The sequence below is a fragment of the Nicotiana sylvestris genome, chromosome 8 (assembly GCF_000393655.2).
Source record: "Nicotiana sylvestris chromosome 8, ASM39365v2, whole genome shotgun sequence".
Taxonomy (NCBI): Eukaryota; Viridiplantae; Streptophyta; class Magnoliopsida; order Solanales; family Solanaceae; genus Nicotiana; species Nicotiana sylvestris.
Genome location: NC_091064.1, coordinates 215,399,976 through 215,417,307, shown reverse-complemented (window position 1 = coordinate 215,417,307; position 17,332 = coordinate 215,399,976). Strand labels below are relative to the sequence as shown.

Sequence of the window (17,332 nt, the reverse complement as noted above, 5' to 3'; positions counted from 1 at the left end):
ACTATATCCACTCGATTCAACTTTGTCTCAATATCGATTGGATTTATTGATAGTTCCTTATTTTCTTGAGTCTCGGGCTCAGTGGATTCCTCATGAATCTCAGAATTTATTAAATTGTGGATTTCTTCATGAGATTCTTTCGTAGTGCCATTTTGATCATTTATTTTTCTTTTTCTAGGATTTCGATCTTTGGAACCTAATGGTCTGCCACATTTTAGGCGTGCTTTTGACTCATTAGCTATGACACTAGAAGATTGTCCAATAGGGACATCATTACAGATTGGAACATTCTCTGTAGGGATATGTGATTTTGTTATCCTTTTCAAATCCCTAAATGCGTCTGGCATTTGATTTGCGATTCTTTGCAAATGGATAATCTTTTGCACCTTTTTTTCACAAATAGAGGCACGTGGATCAAGATGAGATAATGATGAATTTTTCCACAAAATTTTCCGTTTGGTTTCACCAACGTCTCCCCCTAATTTTGGGAAAAGTGTCTCATCGAATCTACAGTCTGCAAATCGTGCAGTAAACAAATCCCCCGTCAATGTTTCTAGGTAGCGAATGATGGAGGGAGATTCAAACCCAACATATATTCCTAACCTTCTTTGCGGACCCATTTTGATTCGATATGGCGGTGCTACAGGCACATATACTGCGCATCCAAAAATTCTTAAATGGGATATATTAGGTTCATGACCCAAAACTAGTTGCAACGGGGAATATTTATGATAATTTGTCGGTCTGAGACGAACTAGCATTGCTGCATGCAAAATGGCATGACCCCAAACAGAAGTGGGCAACCTCATTTTCATGAGTAACGGTCTTGCTATCAATTGCAGACGTTTAATTAAAGACTCTGCAACAACATTTTGAGTGTGAACATGAGCTACAAGATGTTCCACTTTTATCCCAATTGATAAGCAATAATCATTAAATGCTTGGGATGAAAACTCAACAGCATTATAAAGTCTAATAGACTTAATTGGATTATCGAAAAATTGTGCCCGTAATCAAACTATTTGTGCCATTAATTTTGCAAATGCGAGGTTGCGAGATGACAATAGGCACACATGAGACCATCTAGAAGATGCATCTATTAAGACCATAAAATATCTAAACGACCCACTAGGTGGGTGAATAGGTCCACAAATGTCCCCTTGTATACGTTCCAAAAACGCAGGGGACTCAATTCCAACCTTTGTTGGTGATGGTCTAATAATTAACTTGCCTTGATAACAAGAAGTGCAAGAAAATTCATCATTTAAAAGAATCTTTAAATTCTTTAATGGATGCCCATTTGAGTTTTCTATAATTCGTCTCATCATAATTGATCCAGGGTGTCCCAATCAATCATGCCAAAGTACAAAAGTATTGGAATCAGTAACCTTTCGGTTTACGGTAGAATGTGCCTCAATTGCACTAATTCTTGTCCAATACAGGCCACAAGATAAAGATGGGAACTTCTCAATAACCCTCTTTTGAGCAGAGACATTCTTGGTAATGATGAGATATTCAAGATTATTCTCATCTATTGTCTCAATATGATATCCATTTCGACGGATATCTTTAAAACTCAACAAGTTCCTCTTGGACTTGGAGGAGAACATTACATTCTCTATGATAAGTATTGTTCCCTTAGGCAGAGTTATAGTAGCTCTTCCAGAGCCTTCAATTAATTTACTACTTCCAGAAATTGTAGTAACATCTGCCTTACACATATTTAAATGAGAGAAATATTTCTTCTCTTTGAATATTGTATGTGTCGTACATGAATCAATTAAACAAATATTTTTACAGTTGAACTTTGATCCAAGTTTGTTTTGTGAGATATCCATATTTGCTTCCCATTGTTTGACATACAAAAAAAAAATGTATGATAAACATTAGTACGAATAGCAATACATTTTTTTCTTTAATTGTTGGTACAAAATAGTAACTTGAAGTATCATTTTGTTGTTATAATAAATGTATAAAATATAAACATTCGTAAACCATAACTGTATGTTCTCGAAAGTACGAACACGTAAGGATAAAGTAACAAGGGATCATAACAGATTATGTAATGAAGTATGAATAATGTAAGTTTTACATGTAACGTGATTTAACATACATTATTTTAAAACAGATATTAAGCAAACTGATCAATTTGGATACTTTGTTTTGAGAAGACTAAGCAAGCCGAAACATTATTTTAAAGCGAACTAATACTATCCCATAAAATTATATTTAATCAAAATGAACTAACACTATTTTATAAAATAAATAATACTAATGACTACTACTCATGTAAAAAAAAAATTATGATTACATGATATTTATTCACTAGTTACTACGAATAGGAAAAATAAAAATTAAACTACTCAATCATCTTTAACCACGGATCCATCACCGATCAAGTGGTCTATTTTTCCATCGGGGTGCTCAAAAAAATCTGCCACATCCAAGTGGATGATGTCAAATTTATTGTCATAGACAAGATTAGCTTCAGGGCCTTTATTCTTTAGAGATGCTTGATAAAACTCAATCAAATGTCTTGGTATACGACAAATATTTTCCCAATGCCCTTTTCCACCACAACGATAGCATTCAGTTTCTGAACCATTTGCTTTTGCTTTCTCATCTTTCCCTTTCCACTTTTGGTGGTTATTTTTCTTTGGGGGGTGATTAACACTAGGAGAATTTCTTCCTTGTCCACTGCCACGGCCACGGCCATGACCACGACCACGACCACGAATAGGGCCACGGCCTTTTCCACGCTTAGCATAATGAGAATACATCTCATCCACTTCAGGCAATGGTGCAGACCCAGTGGGTCGATTTTCGTGATTTCTCATGAGCAATTCGTTGTTTCGTTCAGCCACAAGGAGAAGAGAAATCAACTCAGAGTACTTCTTGAAACGTTTCTCTTTGTACTGCTGTTGCAGGACCATATTGGAGGCATGAAACGTTGTAAACGTTTTTTCAAGCATATCATAATCAGTGATAGTATCTCCACAGAGTTTCAATTTAGAAGTAATTCTGAACATCGCAGAATTATATTCAGAAACAGACTTAAAGTCTTGGAGCCACAGATGAGCCCAATCATATTGTGCTTGTGGAAGAGTGACCAACTTTAAGTTATCATATCTTTCCTTTAAACCATTCCACAAAATAAGTGGATCTTTGACTGTGAGATATTCTATTTTCAACCCTTCATCAAGGTGATGGCGCAAGAAAATCAAGGCCTTAGCATAGTCTTGGGTGGATGCTTTAGTTTTGTCTTTAATGACGTCTCCAAGACCCATTGCATCTAAATGGATTTCAGCATCCAACACCCATGTCATATAGTACTTGCTCGAAATTTCAAGGGCAACGAACTTTCTTTTCATAATATCAGTCATAATTAAAAGAGGAGAAAAGTTGTACCTTAATCTTCTTGAGATGGTAGAGTCTCGTGCTGATAACGTGTTATAAAACAATAAAAGTAGAAGAACAATATTGCAGAGAAAGAGAGAGAAAATTCTTATTGAATTTTGGGATGATTTACAATGGGGTAAGACCCCTCTATTTATAGGGGAAAAATGACTTAGCCACAAAGTAAAACTCTCTACAATATAGATATTCACTCTAAATAGAATTCTATTCATAACACTTTTTTTTTTAATTTTTCTAAGGTAGGAATTAGGAGCAGTCAAATGTCTTACAGTAAAAAATAATCACACCTCTTCTTTTTCTCTTTTCTTTTTAATTTTCTGCGGTAGAAATTAGGAGCAGTCAAATGTCTTGCACTAAAAAATAATCACACCTCTTCTTTTTTCTTGGTCTGTTTCCTGTCCTTTTCCCACACTTAATTACTTCCCTGGCTATTTATAGTTTTCTTGCACAAAGAACAGTAGAATAAATTTTACCATTCTTGTCATTTCCATCATCTTTTCTATCAAGAAAAAAAAAATTCATTTTTAGTACTTTTTTGTTCTTAAAAAGAACCCTTTTAAGTAATCTTTGCAGCTATGGAAATAAAAAATGATGGGAAAAAACTCTGATTCAAAACTCCCACCTGGTTTTGCTACACCTTTGGCCAAGACTGTGCCTAGAAATATTAATCCTCCTTGTTTCAAAGGTACTGCAACTGTAGTTACTACTGCTGCTACCACTTCAACACCAATTTCTGGTCAGAGTGAGAAATGCAATATGCATGATCAGTGTCAGGGGCGGACCTACGTGGAAGGTAGAGGGGTCATCGGCACCCGTTAAGCTTGGGAGAAAACCTGTATCTATATGTATATGTAGGCTGTATACCTTGAGAAACGGTTGTATATTTTATTAGGCACCCTCAGTCTCAAAAGCCAGTGTGGGGCACTGGTCGCATCTGCAACTTATTGTTGCTCTTATGCGTGGATGACTCGGGTTACAGTTACTTCGATTTTATCACTTGAAGGATCTATAAGCCCAGATTTCTTTTTTTGTCTTTTTTCCTTTAGTTTTAGGTCCTTTTTTATTTTTTTGTTTCAGGTTCTTTTTTTATTTTTTCTTTAGTTTTCGCCCGAACCCCCCTTTCTTATGATTAAACCTCTCCCTCAAAAAATCCCAAACTCTTCTCTATATTAAAAATTGAAGCTTAGAACTTATCATAATCATCAAAGTCTTAAGAGAGTTGCACGTCAAACTTTGTAGCTAATAATTCGCATGAATCAGGATTATGACAAAAATAATAGTGCCCTGTCACCTCCAAATTCTGGGTCCGCCTCTGATCAGTGCCAAGGTGAAACTATTTTTTCTGTGAACCCTGGTCGTCCTCGGAAACAGAAAAAGTAGTATCACCTTGGCAATGATCATGCATATTGCATTTCTCACTTTGACCAGAAATTGGTGTTGAAGTGGTAGGTCGCCCTCGGAAACAAACACCAGTTTCAGTAGAAGGTGAGCTTCCTCTTCACCCACTGCCTTCTTTTAGTTTACATTCTGTTTTGGTTCGGAGTTTGTTTTCTGTATTCTTTTCTTGTTGGTGGGAGTGGGAGTGGGGAGTTAATATTACTGTTGCGGAATATCGTGGGTTAACTAGCACAGATTCACACAAAGCAAATAGAGAAGAAAAATCAACACAAGGATTTAACGAGGTTCGGCCAAGCCTAATCCTCGGGGCAAAAGCAGAGAGAGTTTTCCACTATGAATGAGAAGAAAAGCACAATACAATCTGTAGAATCCCCAACTACAACCCCAATATATAGATCCCAAAAGGTCCCAAACATATATGAGAAAGGTTTTTCAATTTGACAAGGACTAAAAGTTTTCCTTTCCCAAATCTATAAGGACAATGAGTTTTCCTAAACCTATAGGGAATATGGGTTTCCTAAAAATACAAGGAAATAATTCAAGCCACAAATAACAAATCTTTCCCTTGGCTTGAATTCTCTTCATCAACAGGAACAACGTCTCTCTACCTTGCCCTCAGCCCTTGCAAGGGCTCTATCCATTTTCGCACGCATCAACCAAGTCTAGGAAACACCTAAACTTGTTAAGACTCAATCTCTTTACTCATAGCACTGATCCGTCGATTTGGTTCTATACTCGGAATAGCTTCTAGATAGCTATAACACTCAAATGCATCAACGATCTCTGCAACTGCCAAAGCAAATCCCACTGGATTCGTATATCCAAGAAGATTCCCATCAACTACGTTTGCAAACCTTTGAGATCGGTTGATCACTCTCTTCTCCCTGTCTGTTGCAATGCTATATGGTTGTTGTTGCGCAGGTGCATCAACATTATCGTCTTGATCAATATTTTGCACCTCCTCCACTTTCTCTACTTTAGAACTACTGGGCTGAGCTTGTGGAGATTCAATTTCTAGCTCTATGCGGTCACTGACACCATGATCTATTTCTGCTATTGCCTTCTCCCTCTGACAGTTCAGTGAGGCAGATTCATTGAATGTTACATCCCTACTGATAATTAGCCCTGGAATCTTTTGATCTGTGCACCACAACTTATAACTTTTCACTCTAGTTGCATACCCTAGAAATATGCACTTCTTTGCCCTCAGCTCAAGTTTTCCATCCCTCACATGAGCATAAGCAGGACAACCAAATATACTTAAATTTGAATAATCAGCAGGCGAACCGGACCATACCTCAAAAGGAGTTTTGAACTCAATAGCTGTGGATGGAGATCTATTGACCAAATAACAAGCTGTATTGATTGCTTCAGCCCAAAAATCTTTGCTAACACATGAGTGTGAAAGCATGCTTCGTGCCCTATCACAAAACATTCTATTCATACGTTCTGCAACACCATTTTATTGTGGTATTCCGACACAAGTGCGGTGTCTCACTATGCCCCCCCTGCTGCAGAAATTATCGAACTCAGAATTGCAGAATTCCAACCCATTGTCAGTTCGAAGACGCTTAACTTTTCTTTCCGTCTGCCTCTCAACCATCGTCTTCCATTTAACAAATGTCGAAAATGCCTCATCTTTTGTTTTTAGAAAATACACCCACACCATCCTTGAGTAATCTTCAATCAAAGTCATAAAATACCTGGCACCACTCTTGGAGGGAACTATATTTGGACCCCACAAGTCAGAGTGTATATAATCTAACTTGTCTCTGGTCTTGTGCTCGGCCTTCTTGATGAACTTTACCCTTGTCTGTTTACCAAACACACAATGCTCACAAAAATTCAAAACTTGATTTTTGGTTCCATTCAGCAAATTCTGCTTACTCAACAAAGACAATCCATTATTACTCATATGGCCAAGTCGCAAGTGCCACAATTGAGACTGATTTAGATCACTTTTCCCAGAATCTACAGTAGCTTCCCCTTCAACTACACTGGCCTGAAGATGATACAATTTAGAATGTAGTTTACCCTTCATGAGTACCATGAAGCCTTTACACACTTTAAGTATTCCATTCTCGTAGTGAAATTTATACCCTTGATCATCCAAAGTCGAAAGAGAAATCAAATTTCTCTTTATCCGAGGAACATGCCAACACTCAATGTTTCTGATGATTCCGTCGAACATTCTCAATTTGATGTTACCAACCCCCTCTACTGGTAATGGATTATCATCTCCCATATAGACAGTCCCACTCATTTGTTTGTAAGTTGCAAACCAATTCTTGTGTGGACTCATGTGGAAAGTAGCACCAGAATCAAGAACCCAAGAATTTTGCCCATGACTAGAACTCACAGCACAAACTTTCCCTACATAATCACTATCATCAGAATTATTGCCAGTGTCAACAATATTTGCCGAATTATCTATTTTCTGCTTCCCTCTTTTCTCCTTCAGCTTAGGACAATCTCTCTTGTAGTGACCTTGCTCCTGCACTCATAACAGTTTTGCTTCCTTGCTCTAGATTTTGATCTTGCGGTTGACTTTTTCCTGTTAAAGTCCTTTTGTTGTGTTCTTCCTATAATCACAAGACCCTCGCCCTCAATTCTGTTGTCTGGAAAGCTCTTTTTCAACTCTTTAGATTTTAGTGCTTTACTAACATCTTCTAGTGAAATGCTATCTTTCCCATATAGCAGTGTATCGGCAAAAGTATCATAAGATTATGGTAAAGAACATAACACAATCAAGGCCTGATCCTCACTCTCAATTTTGATATCCACATTCTTCAGGTCCATTATAATTGAATTAAACTCATCAAGGTGAGTTTTAACAGGTGTACCTTCGTTCATACGGAGATTGTATAACCTATTTTTCAGGTAGAGGCAGTTTGTCAGTGATCTCTTAGAATACAGATCTTCCAGCTTCTTCCATGCCGTTGCTGCAGAAGTTTCTTCAGCAATTTCCCGAAGAACGCTATCTGTAACGCTCATGAAGATCGCACTCAAAGCCCTCTCCTTCAGGTCTTCCTTCTCTGTCTCTTTCATATCTTCAGGAAAATCCTCATCAATTGCTTTCCATAATCCATGTAACACCAGGGACGATTTCATCATAATCTTCCATAGACTGAAACTAGAACCTCCGTCAAATTTCTCTACTTCGTACTTTGTTGAAGATGATGAAGACATCTTAACCCTAAATTATGTGTAGAAATCCGAACCTTGCTCTGATACCAATTGTTGCGGAATATCCTGGGTTAACTAGCACACAATCACACACAAAGCAAATAGAGAAGAAAAATCAACACAAGGATTTAACGAGGTTCGGCCAAGCCTAATCCTCGGGGCAAAAGCAGAGAGAGTTTTCCACTATGAATGAGAAAAGAAGCACAATACAATCTATAGAATCTCCAATTACAACCCCTATATATAGATCCCAAAAGGTCCCAAACATATATGAGAAAGGTTTCCCAATTTGACAAGGACTATAGGTTTTTCTTTTCCAAATCTATTAGGACAATGAGTTTTCCTAAACCTATAGGGACTATAGGTTTTCTAAAAATACAAGGAAATAATTCAAGCCACAAATAACACTCTCCCTATACGGGGTCCGGGAAAGGGCCAAGAAACAACCTGTTTGCTGCTAGAAAAAACCAAAATTCCAAAAATCCAACTAACTGAAATCATCAAGATTTATAGACTTGTAGGCGTAGGCTGGTGGATTAATTCCTCGACGAGCTTCATTCTTGCGCTGCTCAATTCTCTTTTGCTTTGCTTGGGCTGACTCCAACTGAATTCCAAGTTCTTGCTCCTTGGCTTTTGCAACTTCATGAGCTTCTTTACATTTTATTTCAATCTATTTCAGACGTAGAACGTCATGTTTGATATATGCTAGCTTTTGCTTCAGATCTTCTATTTGCCTCTCCAAACTTTCCTTTTTCCCCTTAGCCTTCTCGCATTCTTTTTTAGTGCGACCAATATCCTTGACACGATCAACTGCATTAAGTACAACATTTCCATTACTGATTATATTACTGCTGTTATTGCTTTATTCTTACCGTTTTTTAGCGGAGGGTCTATCGGAAACAACCTCTCTGTCTTTATAGGATAGGGGCAAGGTTGCGTACACACTACCCTCCCAGACCCCACGTATGAGATTAAGCTGGGTTTGTTATTGTTGTTATTGCACGTGTGAAGAGGGGGAGAGTGAACTTCAAAAACTTCAATAATGTTCTGGTTTCTATATATGTGAGGACTGAAACAAAGCTGCTGGAGAAAAGGCTGTCTTTTGCCAATTAAGGCAAGATTCTATTGTGACATTTTCTGAGAATCAAGGATATGCTACCTCCTTTTTTGTACCTTATTGTACTACGTACTATCCTTACTTTTATCTCTTTTTTTTTTAAATTCAATTATAATTTAGTACTAATATATAATAGTTAACTTTATTAATATTTTAGTTCTTTGATTACAATATAATTTATATTTAATAGTAAATTATTTTTTTTACTTTTAGCTTCTTCTTTTTTTTATTTCATTTATAGTTTAGTACTAATACACAATAGTCAAGTTAATTAATTTTATTCATTCTCTTCCCATAGCACCCATTTTGCGAAGAAATCTCTGTTACTCATATATATATATATATATATATATATGGTATTTTTTTTCTTCTTTAGAATTTTATCGCTGGTGATTAGCATACAATGGTGCCCCCGTCGCGCTCAAATCCTGGGTCTGCCTCTGTTGAAGAGTTACTAATTCTTTATGACACCCTAGGCAAATCTCACATCGACAAAATACGGGAGAGATGCTGGGTATATAAGTAGACAAGCCTTAGACTCTAGCGATGCGTTTTAAAGCCGTGCGGGTCTAGGCCTAAAGCAGACAATATCATTAGTGGGCTGGGCTGCTACATATGGTATGAGAGTCACTCCGCGTACAATCTTGAATGATGGTGGGACAAACCTCAGCCTAGGGCCAAAGAACAATATCACTAGTGGGTTGGGCTGTTACATTTTTATTTTTTTGGGGTCTAGTTTATTGTTGTTTCTCTAAAGTTTTTAGGTGAAATTTTGGTTTTTTTTAGGGTCCTAATCCTCCAAATATATCTTGTTCTTTTTCTGGGTTTTAAGCTTTTTTTTCCTGAGGTCTCAGTAATCTATGAAATGAAGGATAAAGAACCAATTGTGGTTCCCTTTTTTTTTCAGTTTCTTTCTCAAAATGAATTAAAAAGAATTGATTTTTACTTCCACTAAAATTGAAAGTTCATACTTTTGCATATATGCTACATTGGAAGTAGTAGTAAAGAAAACTTAGTGCAAAGGCCACAGGCTTTCATAGAAGTTCTTTTTTCTTAAAAAAAAAATAAAGAAAAAAAAACTCTAATGCCTTCTTTCTTTCTTAATTCTATGTGTGAAAAGGGGTGGTGGGTTGACACGTAGTTGTGAGTAGAAGTGTTCATGGTTCGGTTTGGATCGAGTTTTTCCTAAAAAGAAACCAAACCAAGTAAGTTGGTTTTTATATATTAGAACCAAACCAAGTAAGTTGTTTTTTTTATATATTAGAACCAAACCAAACCAATTAAGTCAGTTTTTTCTCGATTCGGTTTATGTCGGTTTTTCTGTTTTTTCGTTTATTTGTCGATTTTTTTCGTAAATATAAGACATACATTACCAAACACATATTTTGGCGACCATATTTTCAATGTAATACTATCAAATCAATTGCCCTTTGAGAAATCTATTATTTACCAAGATATATTGATGATAATTGAATCGAATATTGATGAATAATTTAAGGACTCAATTAAAAATATATTATTTTTAACATGAAATAGATTCTTACACTTAACAAAAGAAAAGTACCAATCAAACTAGAATGTAAAGGTAAAGAACTGTACTAAAAGTGCAAACGATTAACATTTATTATAAAAATTTTGAAACTTTGTATAAATATATATATATAAATTTTAAATAGCTACTCCTATATTCGGTTTGGTTCGATTTTTTTATTAAAACCAAACCAAATTTGATCGGTTTTTAAATTTCAAAACCAAAACTAAACCAAACCAAAACGTATCGGTTTTTTTGGTCGGTTCGATTTGGTTTTCGGTTTGGTTCGAGTTTTCGAATTTTTGTGAACACCCCTAGTTGTGAGTTTACCAGTATACTAGTTGTACTATTCTTGTGTTCATTTATTCTTAGTTCTTTATTACTTTATTACGTTACTCGCTTCCATTACTGATTATATTACTGTTGTTATTGCTTGTTGCTTTATTTTTACTGTTTCTTTAGCGGAAGGTCTATCAGAAACAGTCTCTCTGCCTTTATAGGATAGGGGCAAAGTTGCGTACACACTACGACCCCACGTATAAGATTAAGCTGAGTCTGTTATTGTTGTTATTGTATGTGTGAAGAGGGGGAGAGTGAACTTCAAAAACTTCAATAATGTTCTAGTTTCTATATATGTGAGGTAGGGTCAAAAAACTAAAAATAAATTTCTAAAGAGCCACAAAACTAATTGATCCTTATCTTTCTGAAATGCTACGAATAATTTAATAATTTGTATTTTGACAAATTGAAAAACTGCATGAGTCATTAATAGAATTATTATCGTCCCTAGATTTAAATATGGCTTAAAATGGTTCTTTGTGGAGGGAAAATATGGAGTAAAAGTTGGTAAATAAAGACAAAGAATTACTGAAAATGAGTTTTGGACTGCAAAATGCCTCAAGATAGAAAGATAGTAGACAGGTGGAGATAATGAAAACAATTTGTTTCAATTGATCATTTTGGTAGTGCAGAAATACAAGAAATATGCAGCAGCAAAGAGTAAATAAAAGTGTGAAAAGGACAGAGACAGACCAATTAAAGGTGCAGAGGAAGTATATTCAAAATTGGGAAGGAAATTGAAGGAACATCTTTAGCTTTTATAGTGTCTTGATACGTGCGCTGCATATGTTACATGTGAAATATTACACCAAAATTTCAAAAAAAATAAAATAAAAATACAAGCTAAAAATAATAAAGTTTTAGAGATATACTGTTGAACTCAAATTGACTAGATAGCTTTGCGAAGATCAATAATTATATTTAATGAGACAAGTGTATTTTATAATTACATAAACTTAGTTGTTATGAGTTACAAACATATAATATGACCGTATATGTCACCACCTAGTATTTCTTTGTAGATATTGTTCTTGAAGTTGTTCCATTTTACTGTTTCAGTGAAATGATCCGTACAATAAATAAAAAGAGAAACTAATACTTATCTGCTTTTTTAAAGAATGGAAGAATTAAATGTTTGTAAAATTTTGTGTACGGTTAAGTAAGAAGCGACTGACCATAATAGAAATATAACAAAAAGAATTTTTTCCCCCATAGTTATGCAAAATTATACAAGAATTTTGAAATATTAATTGCAAAAGGGTGAGGGAACCAAAAGGTTTTGTACTTATTTACGAAGGTATAATTTTTTGAAGGGTATCATAGTCACTTAAGTTTATTGGATTATTTTGGCCTTTCATATTCAACTTTTGATCTTAATGCTTATAATATAGTATGATATAATGATTGACTGCTCATGGAGTGAACGAAGTGAAAAACCCAATTTATCACTCAATAATACAAACTACAACTTCTCAAATTCTACAAATTTCCCAGCTAAACAAAATATAATCTTACAACTCCCTAATCCCATCTATAGTCCATCCATATCTTATTTATTTTGGACACCCACATCAAATCACATGTGATATTATTGTAGACAATAAATTGCGTCAAGAAAATAAAATCAAGACCGAAAAATATCGCAACAATTATAGTATATTATTCTGAATATTTGAGTGTTACAATCTCTATGATTCCTCTGATTCTACTTTTCTAGTATAAATTCAAGGGCCTTTCAGCTTGATCTTGAATTATTATTTGATTTATCCGTCGCGAACACTTTGATTATTGCCACGAATTTTATCACGAACAAGTAGCCTTGATCTTGAACGCCTTGTATTTGATTTGACTTCGTTCTTGATCTTGAATACTTGAATTGTTCTTCGTTCTTGAGCTTGAATTTGATTCGTTCTTCATTCTTGATCTTGAATACTTGATTCGTTCTTCGTTCTTGAACTTGAACTTGGTTGCTTGAAGCTTGAAACTTGTAGAAAAATTTGTGGCGTTTGATCCACGAGTTTTCTCTTGCTTCTTGTTATAACTTCTGGTGTCTTTTCTGAGTTATTAAGACCCCTATTTATAGTCGTGGAAGGGAGAAGTTGTGATAAAAACAAACTCTTTCCGACAAATCAAATTGAAGTGTGACATGACCGCATTTGATTTGCCAGAACATGTCACTTGCACACGTGGCGCGATTTCATTAGCCTTTTAATGTGACTTGGCATGCCTTGTCATTTTGACACGTGATATGGTCTTATTAGCTCTTTTATTTGACTTGGCGTGCCACGTCATTTGACACGTGGCACCAAACTTGGGCCTCTAAGAAGATGGCATATTGGGCCTAATAAAGTGGACTCATTATGTGTACCCCAACTAAATGGACAAGCCCAATGGATTAAACCTTATTCATATATGTTGGACTTATTACTAATCCAGTTATATTAGTCCAATAAATTTATTTGAACTAATATATCTTGAATTTAATATATTGTCCAAATTACTTTACGACTTTAATTCCAATAAAATATATATGCCTACACTTATATTGGAAAAATGGTCAAATTTGCTCCTATGTCATTGAAAATTAAGCAATTTTGTCCTCCGTTAGATTTTTGGTATAACTTATCCCCCTCGTTCGATTTTTTTTTTCCTTTTATTTTGATTTTGAGCTCTAATGCAACTCAACTTGAGGATAATTTTAAATCATCATCAAAAGCTGAAAGGTAAATTCAATTTTTTTTTTCTCGAAGAATTTCTGACATGTGGACTCCACATTACCTTAATAGCAAGTTTATACAAGTATATAACACTTCTGTTAGATAAAAATATACAATATTTTTTAAAATTAAATCTTAGAATTTCTTAGTTCGTAAATTTTCTAAAAATTAACTTTTCATATATATTAGGCCATAAAGAATGAAGTACTAGTAAAGACCCATACTAGTATCTTATTAACATGATTCTCAATAACACAAGATGATTTAAACTTATCAATTAATATCTTTCATTAATCTTATATTATAATCTCATTAGCAACAAAACAAACCTAGCAAAACTGATTTGATCATTTTTCCATTCAAAACAAAGCAATCATTGTTAACTCCATTTTCAAAAATTTGGTCAAGATTATTGTTAACACCAAAAAGTATTGCAACTGAGCTCCAAGTCTTACCATCATTTCTTTTCTTTTTTTAATCTCTTTTTTCTTTTACATCAACAATTTAAAAAGCTTTCTCTAAAGAACAACCTAAAAATTATGAAGAAAAGGTTGATTAACAAAGCAACAACAGTTCCCCAAATGGGGCCCTACGCGGCGTGAATCCAGATATAGTCGGGCTCCAATGTGGGTACCAGACACCGGGTGGAAAATCAAAAAAAATAAAGCAACAACAAAAAAACTTTATACTGAAATACAGTTTACTGATAGTTCATTCAAGTTCAGAATATGTCCTTGAAACAAAAGACATTTTAAGAGAATCATAATCATGCTAGAATAAAAAGTTGATAAAGTAAAAGATAGCAATCTGATTCTACAAGTCCAAATTGTACCTACTGAAGATTGAATAACTGAACAAGAACGGTTAGCTTCAAGGTTTCATGTATTAATTTTGATGATAACAACCCAATATAATTATTAATCAAAGAACACTTACTTGTGGTAATCTTATTTTTGCACAGGTTTATTCATAAAAGAAGATGCTGGTAAAGATCCAGATAAATACGGGAAAGAGTTGTGAAGAATTTATCAAGGAAGATTATTTTGAGAGAGTTAATCTCCAAGCATCATAGAAGGAATAATATTTGAAAGTCAAGTTTCAAATATTGAATGACTTATTACAATATTGGAAGAAGAATCTACGGAAATTATGGAAGAAAAGTTTTTCAATATCCTGAAAGGAAAGTTGCTAAAATTATGGAGAAGATCTATTATTTTATAGAAGAAAGATATTACAAGGTCAATGAAGAATATATTTTCTATGGAAAGAAAATATATTATGGTGTAGTAAAATCTATCTTATGGAAAGAGATTATTTTCCAAGATCAAGGAATATTTCCCATATAAAAAGGAAGAACTTTTACAATGACTTATTGGAAGAAATTGAGGAATATTTTGTGGAAGAATCTTTAAGCAAAGGAACGTGATTATGCACCGGAGACTTGGAAGGCATAATGTCCAAAGTTATAAAAAGAATTAAGGAAGCAATTGTAATCAAGATTCTTACACTATTCAACTCAAGTTGTCAGACACGGAAAGAAAATCATTCAATGCATAATTGGAAGGATACTCATCAGAAAGTTTATGGTTTTACAAAGGGGTTCCTAAGTAGCGCTTCTAGCTAAGCAATTTAGGAATTACAATAAGAACAATCACAAAGTTACAACTCAACTAAGGACAACAAAATACTCGATTTAGGAACTGGTCCGCAGTCGCATTTAACTTTGTTCTTCAAGCTCTTGAGAATTAAATTCACTATTTGCCAAAGACTTGAAAGCTTGAAGTGAATTCTCAAATGTTCAAGTGATGTTTTGTTATAATGCTCTTGTTAATGCACCCTTGATGACATCACTTGAATAATGTAAGCACTTGGTAGGTCAAAGGGAAAGTGATTGCAAACGAAGATATTGAAAACCCATCAATTTTTCCCTTTTTGATGATGACAAACTTAGACATTGAGAACATGTATTTAGAGCAGAAATAACAAGATGAAGTAACAGGAACTTCACAAGTTCCCCCTGGCTTGATGCTTCCCCCTTAATCAGATCCATGTTTTCAATTAGACTTCCCCTTTTTGGCATCATTAGAAATACACAAGCAGTCAAACAAGATAAAGAAGTATTGCCTAGCTAACTCATGCCACTTATGTGCACACAACATGATAGAGAAGAGAAAACAGAGAACGCAAGCATTTAGATAACAAAAGAGGATTGATTATATATATTAAACATATGCCTTTGCTTAAAAAAGCAAAGGCAAAATTAGACTGTTAAAAATGGGAGCAGTACTGATACATCTCAACCACATCATAGCAAAAAAACAAAAACATCTGCCAAGTCATAAAACAAAAAAACAATCCAGAAATTGGTCACTGAAAGGGTTACTTAGGGGGCACTAGGAGTAGAGGGCTTGGAAGCTGCAGCAAGAGTTTGGAGAACTAGGTCTATTCGGGCATTGGCCGACTTTTGCTCATCGAGCAGTTCTGCTTTTAGGTTCTCCACTTGTGCCCTGAGATCAGCATTCTCTTTTGTCAAACGAGCCACTTCCTCATTTGACTCCGGAGCCCCTTGGGCCTGCTGACCTTCCAGGATAGCATTCCTATCCTTCAAACTTCGAATCTCCTCAGTTGCACTATTTTGAGCATTAATGAGTTGTGAGATGGTTGATGTAATATCTAACCCCCCGTTCTTCTCTATGCATATACATTCTTCCAATGTTGTGTGTGAGAAGGTCTGTTTCTTAGTTCCCACCTTGCCTTGACCCAGCAGCACCTTAAAGAACTTAAACACTTGCGTAAGCAGAAACCCATATGGAAGACCATGATTACCGTACTTGAAGGTTTCCACTTTTTGCATGTGTTCGATCATGATAGCAGGCAGATTGACAGGGTTAAAACCATCTAGTTTCTCCATTAAAAATAGATCAGCTTTAGAGGTCATGGACCTCCTCTCAGCACGAGGCAACAGAACTTTGTTCACCAACTCGAAGAGCAGTTGATAAATAGGGAGTAATGCCTTCTTATGGATCTGGTCCCTCTTTTGGTTCTCATTATCCTTTACCACAACATTCCGAAAATTATACTAACACGCATCTTTCACACTAGACACACCTTCCGTAGGGACTTTTAGAATATCCCCAAGCAAACTTACATCAAATTCAATGTCCACATTATTCACCAAGGCACTGATATAGTCGGTATCAACGGGAAAGAGGCTGGCATAAAAGCTTTGAATCTCATCCTCATACACTTTGGGTACATCCATGTGAAACAGATGCCCTCATTGTTGAAACTCAACCATTGCAAGAACTTGACGCATACTAGCCATATCAAAGATTGTTGGGTCAAAAGTACGACCCAACAGAACCTTTTGGTGCCTTAGACGTTCTGAAGCAGAACTACTTTCACTCCTCAACTTTTTCACAGAACCAGGTTCCTTAACAGTTTCAGACTTTCGTTTGCCAGACTTCACTCCACTTGATTTTGCTTTTCCCTTATACTTGACTAACTCATCCTCATCAGAAGCGCAGAGCTCACTCACAACATCTTTCAACTTGGAACTAGGGTTTGTAACATTCTCCATGGAAGGAGATTCCTTCTTCTTCTTCTGGGACCTTCTCACTAGGGAAC

The 17,332-nt window shown here is 35.4% G+C and overlaps 1 protein-coding gene across 1 annotated transcript; it reads right to left on the bottom strand.

The window, feature by feature from the left end:
• Window positions 1–2,363: 2,363 nt before the first annotated feature.
• LOC104232715 (uncharacterized) lies at window positions 2,364–2,933 on the bottom strand. The gene has a single exon (XM_009785973.2). The coding sequence runs from the start codon at window positions 2,931–2,933 to the stop codon at window positions 2,364–2,366; it is 570 nt and encodes a 189-aa protein (XP_009784275.2).
• Between the last annotated feature and the right edge of the window lie 14,399 nt (window positions 2,934–17,332).

Bases quoted from the DNA above. Each gene is read 5' to 3' on its own strand.
- LOC104232715 (XM_009785973.2), bottom strand. From the start codon at position 2,933: ATGGTCCTGCAACAGCAGTACAAAGAGAAACGTTTCAAGAAGTACTCT.